The sequence below is a fragment of the Podarcis vaucheri genome, assembly GCF_965113315.1.
Source record: "Podarcis vaucheri genome assembly, chromosome: 6".
NCBI classification, from domain to species: Eukaryota; Metazoa; Chordata; class Lepidosauria; order Squamata; family Lacertidae; genus Podarcis; species Podarcis vaucheri.
This window is the reverse complement of record NC_138764.1, coordinates 13257548-13275531: the sequence shown is the minus strand read 5'-3', so window position 1 is coordinate 13275531 and position 17984 is coordinate 13257548. Positions and strand designations below refer to the sequence as shown.

Genomic DNA, 17984 nt, shown 5'->3' with positions numbered 1-17984 from the left:
TGTGTTATAAAGAAGCTCTGGAACATACAGTGCTATTCTATATCTCAAATCACATTTGTGAGCCCTAGATGGGATCTGGAACTCCACTTCTCACAACTGAAAAGAGGAAGCATAAGCCCCTCACCACTTGCAACAGCTGAAGGCAATTTATGGGTTTAGAAAGCAGCCATTTGGCTGTTAGATCTCATTTCAAACTGCATAGTTAATAAGGAATGGTTTTAGCATGATTTAATAACAGGATTTATTGTTCCATGAAATATCACTTCTAGACACCTAAAATGGTTCCATATTTAGGGTCCTTCTTGTCAAGTTTAAGAGGCAGAGTTATCATTTCTGTTCAAGTTTAATCAACATATCTCATGCCCTGATCCATTTTGGAATACATCTTTCTGGTACAGTAGATATTCTTAAAAACTGAAAGGTTCAGTCCTGCAGATCTAAGCAGAACATGCTGTTAAAGTGGTTTTTGTTAGCAGCAGCAGCAGCAGCAGCAGCAGCAGCAGCAGCAGCAGCAGCAGCAATGATATAAATAAATAAATATGCAAAACACTGTTCCCTATAGTTCAGCAAACTGTTCTTTTGATCGTAATGGTGGGCCAGTCTTGTCTCTTGCTGTGCTGGAGGTGCTGACATTATTTGCTGCTGCTGTTGCAGGGTTTATGACATGGAAAGCCACGAGAGGACAGCCCTGCACATTGTTGCAGATAAGGTTTTGGATGGAGGCTGTGTTCGCTATGTCAAAGCCAACTTTGCCTCCAAAGGTACTGGGCTTCCAGTACTCTGGTGAGCAAATAGCGTTCCCAAAGAGACCTTTCAAAGAGAACGGTGCCCCAATTTCTATCATGGTCTCACCAAATATACCTCCAGGATATGGTTTTTCTACAAGAAGAGCTGGGTAGAACTCCATAGCATCAATATCCCCATAGAGTTCTTCAAGTTCTGCAGCCATTTCTTTTTCTCCTGTGATAACAAGAGGCAAAAATCATGGTTAAGAAAGGAATCTCCAGCAGTTGGGGGGCTGGTTTTGTATATGATTGTAAATCATTGGCGGGTTCTTCCTTGAGGTTCTGAGAATAAGAAAGGAAGTTGCCTTACAAAGGAGGACAGGGAGAGACCCTGACTCATTAGTGTTGCAAAAGCTGCCATGAAATAGAAATAGTATGGTGGGGAAGCCAAGCTCTGCAATCCTGAATAAATTTTGCATCAACAGGGAGAAAGTCAATGCAGCGACAGAAGAATGAATGAATCATATTACAAATCTTTGCAAGGAAAGTTGTGGTTGACACAGAATAGTCTTATGGAAAACTATCTCCTAGGACTCCCCACAACCTCTGTTTTCTTCCTTTCCATCCTTAGAATATGCAGTTTCTCTTTTGAGCATCTCTCCTTACAGCTTGAGGGACGCGGGTGGCGCTGTGGGTTAAACCACAGAGCCTAGGACTTGCCGATCAGAAGGTCGGCGGTTCGAATCCCCGCAACGGGGTGAGCTCCCGTTCCTCGGTCCCAGCGCCTGCCAACCTAGCAGTTTGAAAGCATGTCAAAGCGGAAGTAGTTAAATAGGTACTGCTCCGGCGGGAAGGTAAACGGCGTTTCCGTGTGCTGCTTTGGTTCGCCAGAAGCAGCTTAGTCATGCTGGCCACACGACCCAGAAGCTATACACCAGCTCCCTCGGCCAATAAAGCGAGATGAGCACCGCAACCCCAGAGTCAGCCACGACTGGACCTAATGGTCAGGGGTCCCTTTACCTTTTACCTTACAGCTTGAAAAGACAGTACATGTTTTCAGTGGAGGGGCTGCAACTACCCAATCTCTAATAAAAGACAACAGAGCTTTTCTACAGGAACTCAACACTTTTTAAAAACTAATAATAATAATAATTTTAAAAAATTCCTTCCAGTAGCACCTTAGAGACTAACTAAGTTTATTATTGGTATGAGCTTTCGTGTGCATGCACACTTCTTCAGATACACTGAAACAGAAGTCACCAGACCCTTATATATAGTGAGAGGGTGGGGAGGGGTATTACTCAGAAGAGTGATGGGAATGGGTGATTGGCTGATAGGTGTAGTAAACCTGGTGGTAAGCGATGGTGTTTTCTGGTCATATCCGTTTGGTTTCTGTGGTGGAAGCAATCGATGTACAGATCTAGTCCATCAGGAGGGGTCCATGTGGAGTCCCTTTTTGTGTAACTCTTTTTAAGTTGATGGTCAATGTTCTGTTCATTAATGTGTTGGGAGCGTGGTGGTTGTTCCCTAGTAGGTTGAGAGGTGTTGTGTTGTGAAGATGTTGTTTGTTCTACTTTGTCTTGTTCTTGTGTGTGTTGAAAGTACTCCTTCCAGCATAAACGGCGGAAAAATGCTTCCAAGTCCCCGCAGAACAGAATCATGTGTGGGGATTTGGCAGGACAGAATGATAGTCCACGTGAAAGGACTAATAATAATTTATTATTTATACCTTGTACATCTGGCTGGGTTTCCCCAGCCACTCTGGGTGGCTTCCAACAAAATATTAAAATACAACAGTCCATCAAACATTAAAAGCTTCCCTAAACAGGGCTGCCTTCAGATGTCTTCTAAAAGTCTTCTAAAAGTCTGGTAGCGTTCTCGACACACTGAGTAATTCATTTATTGGTTATATTGCTTGAATCTTGGATTTGGATTTGAACATTTGAGTGCCAACTTGAGGGCCTTTTGGGATGAGAGGCAGCATAGAACTGAACTATGACCTAGTCTAACCCAGCCCATTGGAGCATCTAGCCTTTAGCTGCCTACACAATCCCGGACCTGCTAATTGCTGTCCCTTAATTGGAGATGCCAAGAATTGGACCCCAAACATCCCCATGCAAAGCAGAAATTTGATCTCTAAGCTGTGCAGCCTTGCCCCCCAAAATGAAGCTCTTGTTTTTCTATAAGTAGAGGACAAGTCTTACCTGTGAGCTCTTCAAATGACTGAAAGGGTTTCAGCATAAAGTGCTTCCGATACTCATTCATAGAGCGGTATCTCATCTGTCGGCTTTGCTCAATGGAGGCTTTTGCTACTTTCTGCATTGCAGCAGGGATGTTCCTCCCACCAGCTACCTGTTATCAAAGAAATGGAGTAATGTGAGTACCAAAAAGGTAAAGGGTAAAGGGACCCCTGACCATTAGGTCCAGTCATGGCCGACTCTGGGGTTGCGGCGCTCGTCGCGCTTTACTGGCCGAGGGAGCCGGTGTATAGCTTCCGGGTCACATGGCCAGCATGACTAAGACGCTTCCGGCGAACCAGAGCAGCGCACGGAAACGCAGTTTACCTTCCTGCTGGAGTGGTACCTATTTATCTACTTGCACTTTGACGTGCTTTCAAACTGCTAGGTTGACGGGAACAGGGACTGAGCAACGGAAGCTCACCCCGTCACGGGGATTCAAACCGTCGACCTTCTGATTGGCAAGTCCTGGGCTCTGTGGTTTAACCCACAGCGCCACCCACGTCCCTTTTGTGAGTAACAAAATGGAGCTTAAATGCTGTATATGTTGGCACAAGTATGGCATGGCGTTCCATAATACCTACAAGCCTTGCCACCATGGTTCCAAAAATAGGAATGTGAGCTTTTGGAGTTGGCCTTCCTTTGGGTAGAATGGAGAAGTAGAGAAAACACAGATGACTGTGTTAAACTTGGTTACTTCAGACAGAGCTGTATGTTCTCACTGAGACTAAACTCAGAGTCCAGTTCTCAGACAGAAAGAAAACCTCAGGGAAAATACTAGACTTGAATTCTTCTCCACAACTTCTGGTTTTGTATACAGAAGGAACATTTTTTAAAAGAGAAAACTGAGGAACATTCCATCATGCAAGTTCCTTCAAGCAGAATAGTGAACAGGTTTGCTACTTCAGTGATAAAAGCTACTTTTCTATAAGTATATGTAGAGAAACTAATCATGTCTATTGTGCATTTCATAGAATCATAGAATCATAGAATCATAGAGTTGGAAGAGACCACAAGGGCCATCGAGTCCAACCCCCTGCCAAGTAGGAAACACCATCAGAGCACTCCTGACATATGGTTGTCAAGCCTCTGCTTAAAGACCTCCAAAGTAGGAGACTCCACCACACTCCTTGGCAGCAAATTCCACTGTCGAACAGCTCTAACTGTCAGGAAGTTCTTCCTAATGTTTAGGTGGAATCTTCTTTCTTGTAGTTTGGATCCATTGCTCCATGTCCGCTTCTCTGGAGCAGCAGAAAACAACCTTTCTCCCTCCTCTATGTGACATCCTTTTATATATTCGAACATGGCTATCATATCACCCCTTAACCTCCTCTTCTCCAGGCTAAACATGCCCAGCTCCCTTAGCCGTTCCTCATAAGGCATTGTTTCCAGGCCTTTGAGCATTTTGGTTGCCCTCCTCTGGACACGTTCCAGTTTGTCAGTGTCCTTCTTGAATTGTGGTGCCCAGAACTGGACACAGTACTCCAGGTGAGGTCTGACCAGAGCTTTGTTGCATTATAAACGGATCAAATGGAATAGTAGGTCATAGGAAATTCTGGCCCCTTTGAAATCAACCAGATTTCAAATGTAAAAGACTGAACGCTCATCTCCTGATTTACAATGTAAAATTGCTTGTGCTATTCAGCCTTCTGTCAGAAAATGAAACAACAGGAGAGCAAGAAAAGCTGCTGCCACAGAGAAAGCTGCATATACTGCAAAACTGTTCACCAAATCTCAGAAGGCCCCACTGATAATCATTCTGCGTTTAAAGGCTTTTCAGACACAAGGGTGACTTACAATACAGGAGGACAGTTGTATCATGTTGCCTCAAGATGAAGGCTATGCAATTTCTTAGTAGGAAATATATTCTTACCCTTCCAGCCCTTTGCTTGGAGAAGGATTCCACCATGTGGGAAAGACCATATTCTAACATGATGGAGTTGTTATGGATGAACTGCTGGTATGTGTACTCTTGGTCATGAATCTGGAAGGTATCAGGGAGGAGAGGGTGCCAGTGGTAAAGGGTGTTGAATTCTGCCGCTATTCTGTTCTGATACTGGAATCTCTGGTTGAAGAGCAGCTCTGGGTCAAACTTCAGCTTGAAGTGGTAGCCACTCAGGTGCTGTACGTAGTCTTCAATCACAATCTTGATGGTCTCTCCTGTTTCCCCACAGAAAACAAAAGTCAGCCAGTCTTTTCATTTCCTAAACAATAAAAGGGTAAAGGACCCCTGAGTGGTTAAGTCCAGAAAAAGGCAATTATGGGGTGTGGCACTCATCTCGCTTTCAGGCTGTAGTCTTCAATCACAATCTTGATGGTCGCTCCTGTTGTCCCACAATAAAGTCAAATCTTTTAGTTTTGTTTCCAGTGCAATGTTAAGTCCCTAACCAAATCTGCAGCAGGCCAACCAAAATCCAGCAGGCAAACAGAAAGTTTGCTATGAAATGCCATGCTCCCAGTTAAAAGTCACAACAACATTGAATAATGACCGCTCCCCGCTTAAAATGGGGGGCGCCCTTTGCGTGGACGCGTGCAGCCCCTAGATCTGGAGCGGCCCCATCAGCATAGGCTTGGCTTTGCCTTCCCTCAGGTGGGATACCTGGAGGTCTCCGCCTACCTCAGTCAGTTGTCCAATCCCACCTGGGGGAAGCGTTGCCAAGGAGACCAGGCCAGGTAGGGAAGGGACTACCTGCCCACACAATAGAGGGAGGATCTTACCTGGGAATCCTCACTTGGCTCCAGAGCTTCTCCCACCCTACCCACCCTCAGTTAAGGTCTTCTTTTGCAGGTTAACTTTTCTTCACAGGTTTTGCAGGTTAACTTTTCTTCACAGGTATGCGGGCGCTGCTACGTTAAGGTCGCTGTTAAAGGGCCGGAAAGGAATTTCCCTGCATTGGCAGGTTCTGCCTTTCCCGTAGCAAAATGTCACAACTTTGGCGGTATCAGGCCTTGAGCGGAATCCTTTTGTCCATCTTCCTCTTGCGGCGGCGATACCAGGGTTCCCCGTTAAAGGGGTTTTCTGAAGGGAGGCTTTGGCCGTACACCGAAAGGTCGTCATTGCTCCCTCCTGCGGCGGCGGCGTTACGGGGGCGGCCATCTCTGCTTGAACATATGTTCTCCAGAGCCGGCCCATCCCCCCCCCACACTGGATAACCCTGAGGGACCGGGGGACCGGGGAGGGAGAACGCCCAATGCCTGAGCGAAGGTCTACCCACATTTGAAATTTAATAAAGTTGTGGCCAATTTAATCCCATAGCACATTGTCTTGAGTCGTTATTCACATGACGGGGGGACCGTGCAGGATCTGGGTACTCCGCCTGTCCACGCAATGGAAGAACAGTCCTCTTGGATCAATCCAAGTGTCCATCTTGTCTGGCACTACATTTCCAACGACGGCCCACAAAATGTCCCTGAGATGCTCAGAATCAACAATAGTCAACAAACGGTGATAGAGCTATCTCCCATGAAATTGTCTCGGCCATTTTAAAGACATCTTAGATGATGGCCATCGCCACATTTAGCAGCAGCAAAATTTCATCAAGTAATTGTGTGTTAACCATGAGCAATTGTAAGAATTACCTGTTAAGATCAGCCGGGCAGTTTGGAATAGCTGCTCATCATCCCATTCCGGATGCTCGCCCTTCAGAATATCACAGACCCGGTTGTGTTCCCGGAGCCATAACGTGGCGTACATCATCAGCCCTGGAACCAAACCAAAGACCTCTTGCCCTACAGAAAATTTCAGGTGCTCAGGGACGTGTGGTGGATAAATCATTTCTGCCTGAGTTTCTTTGACCGTAGGTGGGTACATCTCTCCATCGATCATCTGTAATTAAAAAAACAAATAAATGAGCATGGCAGCATATAGAATCTTCTATCATACTGAATTTCAGCCAAGAATAGTAAAATCCAGTTCAAATATAATAATAATAATAATAATAATAATAATAATAATAATAATAATAATAATAATATCTTTATTGTCATTGCCCCCTCTCGGGGACAACGAAATTACTTGGCTGCTCCATCCACCCAGGTAGGGCACTCCACACAAAATCAAAACAACTATAAAAACACTAATTAAAACAATACAGTATAATACGGCAAGGAAGATTAGATGACTTTCAAAGTCCGGGCTTCCCATTCAGGACCGAGATCGCTCTGGAGAAGAAGCTGTTCTTAAGACGGCTCGTTCTTGTCTTCATCGTCCTGTATCTCCGTCCCGACGGCAGGAGCTCGAAGAGACAGTGACCAGGATGCGATGGATCTTTTACTATGTCCAGTGCCTTCCTATGGCACCTTGTGGCATAAATCTGCTCTAAGGTGGAGAGTGGGCAGCCAACAATGCTCTCTGCTGCCTTAACAACTCTGCACAACCCCAAGCTGTCCTGGGTAGTACAGCTTCCGTACCACACACATAAGCCATAGGTGAGCACGCTCTCAATGGCACAGTGATAGGAGGCAAGCAGCAGTTTCTGCGGAAGATGGTTTTTCCTTAGAATTCTCAAAAAGTACAGTCTCTGCTGCGCCTTCTTCACAAGCCCCCTTGTGTTGACACTCCAGGACAGATCCTCTTGTAATTCAATGCCCAAAAATCTGAACGTTGTTACCCTCTCCACACAGACCCCATCAATCAAAAGTGGCTGGACATTGCTCTTCTGTCTCCTGAAGTCCACCACAAGCTCCTTTGTCTTCCGTGTATTTATGAGCAAGTTGTTAGCTCTGCACCACTCTGTCAGCCGCTCCACCTCATCTCTATAGTCCGTTTCACCCTCCCTTTCAGAGATGAGCCCAATCACGTTGTGTCATCTGCAAATTTCACAACCCTATTACTAGGGTGAGCAGCGACACAATCGTACGTGTAGAGAATATTATATAAATATAATATGCTTATATGGTACCTCGGGTTAAGAACTTAATTTGTTCTGGAGGTCCGTTCTTAACCTGAAACTGTTATTAACCTGAGGTACCATTTTAGCTAAATGGGCCTCCTGCCGCCGCACAATTTCTGTTCTCATCCTGAAGCAAAGTTCTTAACCTGAGGTACTATTTTTGGGTTAGCGGAGTCTGTAACCAGTGGATTTCAAGTACAGAGATTTTTGTGAGATTGTGGCATTGTGATAGTCTATACTCCTTAAATAGTTATCTAGGGGGGAAATGGTTGCTGGTGCAGTTACTAAAATGTCTGTGGGGCTTCTCTGCATCAGAGGGAACACACCACTCTTCCAAGTAAGTACTTTAACATAAATACAATCTCTCTTTTTCTCAACGCACTGCAGCGTTTTCAGAAAAAGTCCAAACTAACCTGAAATTTCAGTTTCCCATCCTTAAACAGTCTGAGTTTCAGCTGCCTATCCAAATTCTCTCCATAGATATGATTTAGATCGACCTGTTGAAATGATAGGAACATGAACGTCTGATTTTTAATTTGACAGATGAGACAGAGAAACAAATAGATTCAGGGTGAAGCCCTTACAAAATAGACCAAATAAGCTTGGCAGAGCAAAAAGGATTTTTAAGTTGGTTATTGTATCAATGGAAAAGCTGTTTATAAGAAAATAATTAAAAATTTTATATATATATATATATAATATCTTTATTGTCATTATATGGCTATACACCACACCCCTCAACAGTATTTATAGGAACTCAAACACCAGATTCTGCTCTGTTCCAGTAACAAGAAGCCGAAAGCACCAGCCTGAAGATGACGAGTGAGACCTCGTCGAAACGTCGCACAGACACCCCGACTCTTACACGGGAAGACACCCGAAGACACCAAAACCTGCATTCCTGTACCCGTGAAAATCTACGAAAGCAAATATATACACACACACACACACACACACACACACACACACACACACACAGACAGAATTCTACTTAAATATACTAGTTGTCGCCCAAAGAAAGTTGAACACTTCATAAACGTCCAGTAAAATTAGTAGTAGTAGTAGTAGTAGTAATAATAATAATAATAATAATAATAATAATAATAATAATAATAATAATAATTTATTTATACCCCACCCATCTGGCTGGGCTTCCCCAGCCACTCTGGGCGGCTTCCAAAAAAATATTAAAATACTGTAATACATCAAACATTACAAACTTCCCTAAACAGGGCTGCCTTCATCTCCCTCTAAAAGTTTCAGAACAATATATGCTGCAGTGAGGGTACAATGGAGGAGAGAGTTTGGTCAATCCTCAAAAAACGTCATGAATATTCTTAATTTATAGAAAAATTGTTTTGCTATTGCGTGCCTGTATTTGGGTTAAATATAGAATGATCCCTGGCATATAAAACTGGTTTTTATCTGATGCACAACACAGGGTGGTGGTGATACATATCATTGTAATCACGGTTCTTAAGAAGGGCTCCTGCTTTCTTGAAGGAACCAGTGGCGTAGCGTGGGGGGGTGCAGGGGGGGCCGGCTGCACTGGGCGCAACATCTGGGGGGGGGCGCTCGCACTTGCAGCTACCTCACTCTCTCTCACTGCAGTGCTGGCTGTGCGAATCTGATCCGAGCCGCTGGGTCACCGCCCACTGTGGAGGGGGTGGGTGCCAGGCGTGCGGTGCGGAGAGAGAGCGAGGGACTATCTGGGGGAGGGACAGTGCAGCGGTCGCCCAGCGCAGCGCTGAGCGCGGGAGAGAACCACACCAGCCCAGCCCAGGCAGCAGCAAGAAGAAGCTGGCAGCGACGGCAGGTTAGGGGTTAGGGGGCGCAAATTACTTGCCTTGCCCCGGGTTAGGGGGCGCAAATTACTTGCCTTGCCCCGGGTTAGGGGGCGCAAATTACTTGCCTTGCCCCGGGTGCTGACAACCCACGCTACGCCGCTGGAAGAAACTAATGGAAATTGTGTTGCATGCCACCCCAGTCTCCAGCAGTACAAGATTCCAGGGTCCATATTTTCTTTTGGAAATGAGGCAGAGCAGAAACTGTGGCATCTTTATGATATAAGGCTTATTTACAAATATATACAACCTGAGCCTATGATGGAGGGTCTCACAGGATTAACACCCCAAAAGAGTCTTGCTTCTCCCATAGCCGTAGCTTTAAGTTTAGACAGATGTCAGACATCATGCTTTGCCTTCTGTTTTGTGTCTTGGTCACACAATTCCTAACTCTCACCATTTTAACCTACACTTTGATCCTTCTTTTCTTAATGACACATCTCCCAGGCTTTTACCTCGACCCAGGAGGCTAGCCTGGCATAATAATTATAACAATATATTTATACCCTGCCCATCTGGCTGCGTTTCCCCAGCCACTCTGGGCGGCTTCCAACGGAACACTAAAATACAATTATCTTTTAACACTTGCTGATTCCAGGGGATTAAAAGTGTCTAGCACATGGAGATGCAATGAGGCTGAGGTTACGTTCTAGCATATGTGGTGGACCTGTAAAAGCGTAAAAGAGTATTGGGAAATAATTCATAATGAATTGAAAGAAATGCTTAAAAGTACTTCCCCCCCCAAAAAAAAAACCAGAGTCCTCTTTGTTGGGGATAATTCAGCCTGAAATTCCCAGGTGTCAAAAAAGGTTATTTATGTATGCCACTACTGAGCCTTGTGTTTTGTTAGCACCAAAATGGAAAAACAAGTGAGGTCCCAACTAAAAAAGAATGGCAACTTGAACTGATGGAATGTGTGCAGCTTGCGGACCTAACACAGAGTAAGAGAACAAGAAGAGCATAGGTTTAGAGAAGATTGGAAAACGTTTATTGAATATATGGAGGAAATTGTGTATATTTGGAAATGTGGGCAGCGTTAAGATAAATTCAACAGTGTAAATAAGCTTTGATTGATGTAATAATGGGATACTGAATGGTGTAGTTTATATAAAATATGTAGGGATTTATGTTGCGCGACCAGGCGCAACAGCCCCAGCTCCCAGGGATCATAAGAAAGGAATAAAGACTCTGGAATTAATAATTAGGCCACAACTTTATTAAACTTCCAATGTAGGAAGACCTTGGCTTAGCCTTGGGCATGTATCCCTCCCAGCCCCCCAGCCGGGGGGAACTGGGGCTCATCAGGGTAAATGGGATATGAGGGTGCTCTGTGAGATGTAAGTGTAGCAGGCAGCCCAGCCCATATCCCCACACGCAGGGTAGTTCACTGACAACCTTTCAGAGTATGGCGAGTGACACCCATATATATAACCCCTTTAAGAGGGGACCCTGGAATCGCCACCGCAGGGGGGTGAGTCACCCCTTCACCCACACACCCCATAGGAAAGAAAAGACTAAAGGATTCCACCCAAGGCCATAACCACCAAAGTTGTGATGAACAGCTATGGGGAAGACAAAATGCAGGAAAATTTCTTCCCCATCCTTCAACAACAAGCAGTCAAAGACCGTTGCAGCGCCCGCTAAACAGGAAAAAAAAGTTAACCTGTAAACATTAAACAGAGGGAGGGGAGGGAGGGTGAATCTCCAGAGCCGACTGCCTAGCTATTGTCGGCTCCACCCCCTATTTATAAATGGAGCTGGCCCCACATCCCAGCAAGAAACTTGATAAATGAGGCTGGGCATGAACCTCCAAAAATTAACACTGAGAGGCAGGCAGCCCCTGTTTGCCAGTAAGCTCCCTGGAAACCGTAGCACCATGCGCGATCCCACAAAGGGCACCCACATTATCAAGTATGAGTGCGCATTATGCAAAAGGAACCATGGGAAGAGAAGGGAAGTCAATGATATTTTAAGGTTGATTAAGTGAAAAATGAAAAACAGGAAATTTAATAAAAATTATGAAAAAGAAAGAAAAGTGTCTAGCACATAGCTTGGCACCTCCAAGCCTTAGTTGAATTCTAACATTTATAAGGCCTAGAGATTGTATTTGTCCCACACCCTCGAATGCATAACAGTTCTACTTTGTAATAGCGAACCAGCTTACCCCATGCCCAAAGGCCTTTGTGAAGGCTGGTCCTTTGTCCTTTTCTGTACGGAGGTATTGGTGGCTGAAGTGTTGAGCGAAGAACGCAAACATGAGATTTGTGCCTTGAGGGCTGGGAATAAATTTTCTCCTAAGTAGAACTTTCTCCACAACGAGTTTAGACTCTGGGAGTTTCTTCTTGCCTGGGATGTAAAATAATCATTTATTTTTCTGACACTTGTAAGTACTGGAAACAGAATAGCTGCTGCAGTTTCCTTTTTCCTACAGGTAAGATTCACCTTCTGTTGTGTGGGCAGGGCAGTCCCTCCCCCTACCTGGCCGATCCCTTGGCAACACCTCCCCAGGTGGGATTGGGTGATTGGCTGAGGTAGGCAGAGACCCCCAGGTATCTAGCCAGGGGAGGGTGAAACCAGCCGTACTACCGGGAGCCGCACTGGGATCCAGGGGGCTGCGCACGACCAAGCAAAAGGCGCCCCCCCATTTGATGTGGGGAGCGGTCTTTCCTCCAGGAATTTGACAGGGGAAATGTAAATATGCAAAACTCCAATTGTACCGTATGTTAAACTCCAAATGTACAATGCTGATAGCTTCTTTGTGTTTTGGAACTAGTCTAATTCTAAAGTAGTACGCTGAATATAGTTCTGGTTTAAACCCGTTTGTTATTAGTTTGGTTGCCAGTATATGCCCAAATTGGGATGCGGGTGGTGCTGTGGGTTAAACTACAGAACCTAGGACTTGCCAATCAGAAGGTCGGCGGTTCGAATCCCCACGACGGGGTGAGCTCCCGTTGCTCGGTCCCTGCTCCTGCCAACCTAGCAGTTTGAAAGCACGTCAAAGTGCAAGTAGATAAATAGGTACCGCTCTGGCGGGAAGGTAAACGGCATTTCCGTACGCTGCCCTGGTTCGCCAGAAGCGGCTTAGTCATGCTGGCCACATGACCCGGAAGCTGTACGCCGGTTCCCTCGGCCAATAAAGCGAGATGAGCGCTGCAAACCCAGAGTCGGTCACGACTGGACCTAATGGTCAGGGGTCCCTTTACCTTTATATGCCCAAATGCACCACTTGCTAGCATCCACTAAAAGCCTACCCTCTTCTTATTTGACAAAGTAAGACAAAACCTTTCAATGTGAAGATTTATGATGTAGCAAATGCTCGACATCTTGTGCTTCTCCTTCTGACACATTTTCTAATGTTTCAGCCCTTCTGAGGTATTCCCTGGACATGATTGACCACTGCATTGAGGGGGGAGACCAGGGTAGCATAGGGGAGGAATAATATTTCATCTTCTCTTATCTTCACATATTCAGATTTTTTCTCCTTCTTACCTTTCACACCCATAGGAGTTGGGCAGCTGCGTTCTACCGGCGGAAGTGCTCTGGTATAGTAAGAAAGATTTGAATAGGCTTCCCAGCTTTTGTAACCATAACGGCTGTTATACGTTGGTGGGCTTTCTATTAAATTGGACCTTGCTAGATGGCCAAGGGATGAATAAAAGAAATTATGTTCAGGGCAAGCAATTAATGACTGTGTGACCTAAGCAGTGATAACTCATATACAGTCTGCTTTCACAGAGGATCTAAACCAGGCATAGGCAAATTCTGGCCCTCCAGATGTTTGGGACTACAATTCCCATCATCCCTAGCTAAGAGGGCCAGTGGTCAGGGATGATGGGAATTGAAGTCCCAGACATCTGGTTGGCCAGAATTTGCCTATGCCTGATCTAAACCTCACCAATTAATGATCTGACCACAGCAACTCAAATTTCAGAAGTGATGTGAGATGATAAGCCCATTCTCAATTTTATACTCTTTGCATTTTTGCATCTTTGGGGCCATAGCAACTCTAAAAAATTATGACACCAAAAACCTCTTGTCAAGGCAGGGGAGTCTGCTGGGCAGGCCACAATTAAACTACCCCTGGGAGTGGACCCAACTATCCCCATTGGTCAGGTGGGCCCACCGCCAGGGGAATGTCCATCCATGGTCTGCTGGCATTGGCCAATAGCCGGCAGCCAGGTGATCAGGCCTGTCATTTGCTGGATCACTTGTGTGGCCTGGCTGTGATACTGCCCACTGAGGAAAGTGAGAGGACATACCACTGTCAAACCCCGTGGAGAATCCTGAAATTTGTAATCAGATGAGGGTGCTCAAAACCCTTTGAGAAAGATCCCCAACTTCCCTCGCAGAAGTACAGACAGCTATACAGACCACAAAGCTCATTTTAAATGTGTGTTGTACAAAAACTTCTCAAGAGGAGTTTTCACTTTTGCTGTCATCTTCCACAAGAAGCAAATTGCACATAAGGTATGAAAAGGAAGACTCTTGACTCAGCTATTGCTTTCCATAATGCCATTTATTAGAAAGCTTAGAGGGTAGAATTCAGTTACAGTGGTGCCTCGCAAGACGAAAAGAATCCGTTCTGTGATTCTCTTCGTCTAGCGGTTTTTTCGTCTTGTGAAGCAAGCCCATTGACGGATTAGCGGATTAGCGCTAGTAGAGCTATTAGCAGCTTTTAGCGGCTTATCTGCTGATCGGATCAGCTGATAAGCGGCTTAGTGGCTTAGAAAAAGGGGGGAGGGGAAAAAACCAGCAGGAACTCGCAAGACATTGTCGTCTTGCGAAGCAAGCCAATAGGAAATTCATTTTGCAAAGCACCTCCAAAACGGAAAACTCTTTCGTCTAGCGAGTTTTCCGTCTTGCAAGGCATTCGTCTTGCAGGGCACCACTGTACTGCCTTAGGTCAATATGTATAGAAATGACAACTATTGTAGTCAACATATGGTACCTCAAAGAGCTCAGATATATATAGCTGACCTCCTGTTCCAAGCCTATATTCGTTCACCTGGGAATAAGGCCCATGGAACTCAATGAGACTTACTTCTCAAGGAGTAGACATGTACAGTATAGGTAAATACCTGTCCCCACTATTAAGCCTCTAATCCAATACTCATTGACCTGGCAGCAAGCTCCATTGAACTCGGTGAGACTTACTTCTGAGTAGATGCGTATAGGACTATTCTGTAAGAACAGCATTGAAAGGTAGGGGTTACTTACACATCAATATGTATCTCATGATGGTGTTGCGGAGGAAAGGGATGTTGTTGATTACATCCCAGACTGCTTTGAAGTGAGTGAGCAGATAGTAGACTGTGGCTGGAGCAGGTTTCAGCATCGCTCTCAGCCAAGTAAAGAATTCCGCTGCAAGGAATGAAGTGCAATGAAAATTAGGAAAAACATTCTTGGAAAAAAATGCAAATAAGAACTGAAGAAAATTGGACCGCCATACGTCCAGGGAGAATCTGCGAAAGGTGGATGTTTGTCCTGGATATTAGGCAAGTAAATAAAAAAAAATGATGATTTTGGGGCTTTTGCGGCAGGGGGCGGGGAGTGCAACAACTCTGGGATTTGTCTTTTAAAAACTCAACAATTTTCAGGGTGTCCTGGTTTGAAATATGGCAAGCCTTTGTTTAAAACCTTTGACGCTACCTTAAACTAAGGTATCTCCAGCTGGACTACAACTCTCATCAGCCCTAGGCAGCAGGACCAGTGGTAAGGATTGATGGGAAATGTAGTCCAAAAACAACTGGAGACCCAAGTCTGGGAAACTCTGCTCTAGATAATCAGTAATAACTTCACTGACTAGTGGCCTCTCTCCATGGCTTCAAACAGGAGTCTTTCCCTACCTTACCTGGTGCCACCAGAGATTGAACCTGGAACCAGCTATTTGTGGGATACCCAGCCTCATATAACTAACATGCTTAAGTCTAATTAATACATGAAGGGGTTAATACCATAGAGCAAGCTGTCCTGCCAGCCTTAAATATGTCCTCTTCCCCTCACTTTGGGAGGAACGAGGTAATCAAGCCTTTGTTCACCCTCTGTCTATTTGAGAAGTTCAGCGTGTAGGGATGTCTGAGCTGATTGCTCCTGTTTAAACCACATGGCTCACAGAAACCACTATTGAGTTCCTATACCAATTAGTTCAACTGGTTAGCTATTGCGTGGACAGGCGGAGTCCCCAGATCCCGCGCGTTGGAGCCGCTCCAGATCCAGGGGCTGCACGCGTCCACGCAAAGGGCGCCCCCCGTTTTAAGCGTGGAGCGGTCATTACAAAGTTTGAGGGTGCCAGACCACTACAGTAATTTAGGAACCTTCATCACTTTGTAATTAAGCCAAGCTTTATTGCCTGTGCAATTTTCTGAAGCTCATGAATCTGACCTTTGGAGAGTTTGTAAGAAAACCATTTTTAACTTACCAAAAAACGTGTGGTCTTTTCCTATGCTGCAGAAAAAGTGGAACTTTTGAAGGAACTTGAAAGGGCACATTTTAAAGGTCCAATAGCCTATATTTCCATGCTTACTTTGCTACAAATTTTGTGATTTTAAATATCTACAGGAGTTCCCTTACCAAAGAGTACTAGGTACTTGCCCCAAACTTGTCCCAGAATTTCTTTTATACCCATTTTTAACTTGAACCAACACTGTGCAAAATGATGTGCTCTTTACATCACTGGACTATGGTTTTTCTCCCAAATGTTAATTGTGCAAGTGTAACTTTCTGGAATACGTACGTGTAGTGCAGTTTTCCCCATGATAACCAGTCCACGTACAGTCACATTCATAATGGTCAAATCCTGTTGTCATGCAGATTCCTCTGTTTTGGCATGGATTTGAGCAGCATGGATTAACTGAAAGGGAATTGAGAGGTGTGCAGTTAAGTGAGATCTAGAGCAGTGGTGTCCAAACTTTTTTCAAAGAAGGCCAGATTTGATGAAGTGAAGGGCCACAAGGGCCGACCAAAGGGCCAACCAAAGTTGTCGAGCTTTTTAAAGGATTGACATTGTTGAGGTTTTTTTAGGATTTTTCCCCAGGAAAAAATAAACTGCCACAGGGGCCAGGGGCCGGATTAAACCAACCGGCGGGCCGGATTAGGCCCCCAAAACAGATTTTGGACATGGCTGATCTAGAGTCTTATAAAAATCCATGAACTAGTGCTAATGAATTAGATCCCAATAGATTAACTGCTGCTTGATATTATTAGTTTATATTTGCTCTCACATTACATTCAGCCTTTTTTACTTTGATACTGCATCCTTCACATTTTATGGTATGGCTGTAGAAGGATGGGGAGGCAGCAGTAGGCATACCCTTTGCCTAGAAGATCCCAGCAGCTGCAAGGAATGCCCTGGACAGTCTTTATTTTGTGTGCCTTCCCTTCTTTTCCATTTTTTGCTGTGCTTCAGCATTGTTGTTGTTTAGTCGTTTTGTCGTGTCCGACTCCAGAGCATTCCTGTCTTCCACTGCCTCCCACAGGTTAGTCAAACTCATGTTAGTTGCTTCGAGAACAGTATCCAACCATCTCATCCTTTGTCGTCCCCTTCTCCTTGTGCCCTCCATCTTTCCCAACATCAGGGTCTTTTCCAGGGAGTCTTCTCTTCTCATGAGGTGGCCAAAGCACTGGAGCCTCAGCTTCAGGATCTGAGCCAGTGTGGTGTAGTGGTTAAGAGCAGTAGACTCGTAATCTGGTGAACCGGGTTCGATTCCCTGCTCCTCCACATGCAGCTGCTGGGTGACCTTGGGCTAGTCACACTTCTCTGAAGTCTCTCAGCCCCACTCACCTCACAGAGTGTTTGTTGTGGGGGAGGAAGGGAAAGGAGAATGTTAGCCGCTTTGAGACTCCGTAGGGTAGTGATAAAGCGGGATATCAATCCAAACTCTTCTTCTTTTTCTTCCTTCCAGTGAGCACTCAGGGCTGATTTCCTTCAGAATGGAGAGGTTTGATCTTCTTGCAGTCCATGGGTCTCTCAAGAGTCTCCTCCAGCACAATTCAAAAGCATCAATTCTTCGGTGATCAGCCTTCTTTATGGTCCAGCTCTAACTTCCATACATCACTACTGGGAAAATCGTAGCTTTAACCTTTGTCAGCAAGGTGATGTTTCTGCTTTGTAAGATGCTGTCTAGGTTTATCATTGCTTTTCTCCCAAGAAGCAGGCGTCTTTTAATTTCGTGACTGCTGTCACCATCTGCAGTGATCATGGAGCCCAAGAAAGTAAAATCTCTCACTGCCTCCATTTCTTCCCCTTCCATTTATTAAGATAGCTGTGACTGATTCTGCACAGAAAAG

The 17984-nt window shown here is 45.0% G+C and overlaps 1 protein-coding gene across 3 annotated transcripts; it reads right to left on the bottom strand.

Annotated features, from left to right (window-relative positions):
* Positions 1-480: 480 nt before the first annotated feature.
* Positions 481-17144, bottom strand: LOC309533846 (prostaglandin G/H synthase 2-like). Of its 3 annotated transcripts, XM_082225493.1 has the most exons (10): positions 17008-17144; positions 16432-16548; positions 14916-15059; positions 13188-13331; positions 11863-12044; positions 8268-8351; positions 6542-6788; positions 4836-5122; positions 2930-3077; positions 481-960 (listed from the first exon to the last, which is right to left on the bottom strand). In XM_082225493.1, exons 2-10 carry the CDS (start codon positions 16502-16504, stop codon positions 557-559), a joined length of 1713 nt encoding a protein of 570 aa, XP_082081619.1. In that variant the 5' UTR covers positions 16505-16548; positions 17008-17144; the 3' UTR covers positions 481-556. The 3 variants fall into 3 exon arrangements, with proteins under 3 accessions (XP_082081619.1, XP_082081618.1, XP_082081620.1); XM_082225492.1 differs by lacking the exon at positions 17008-17144 and having other exon boundaries at positions 16432-16640; XM_082225494.1 differs by lacking the exons at positions 13188-13331; positions 17008-17144 and having other exon boundaries at positions 16432-16638.
* Positions 17145-17984: the final 840 nt, after the last annotated feature.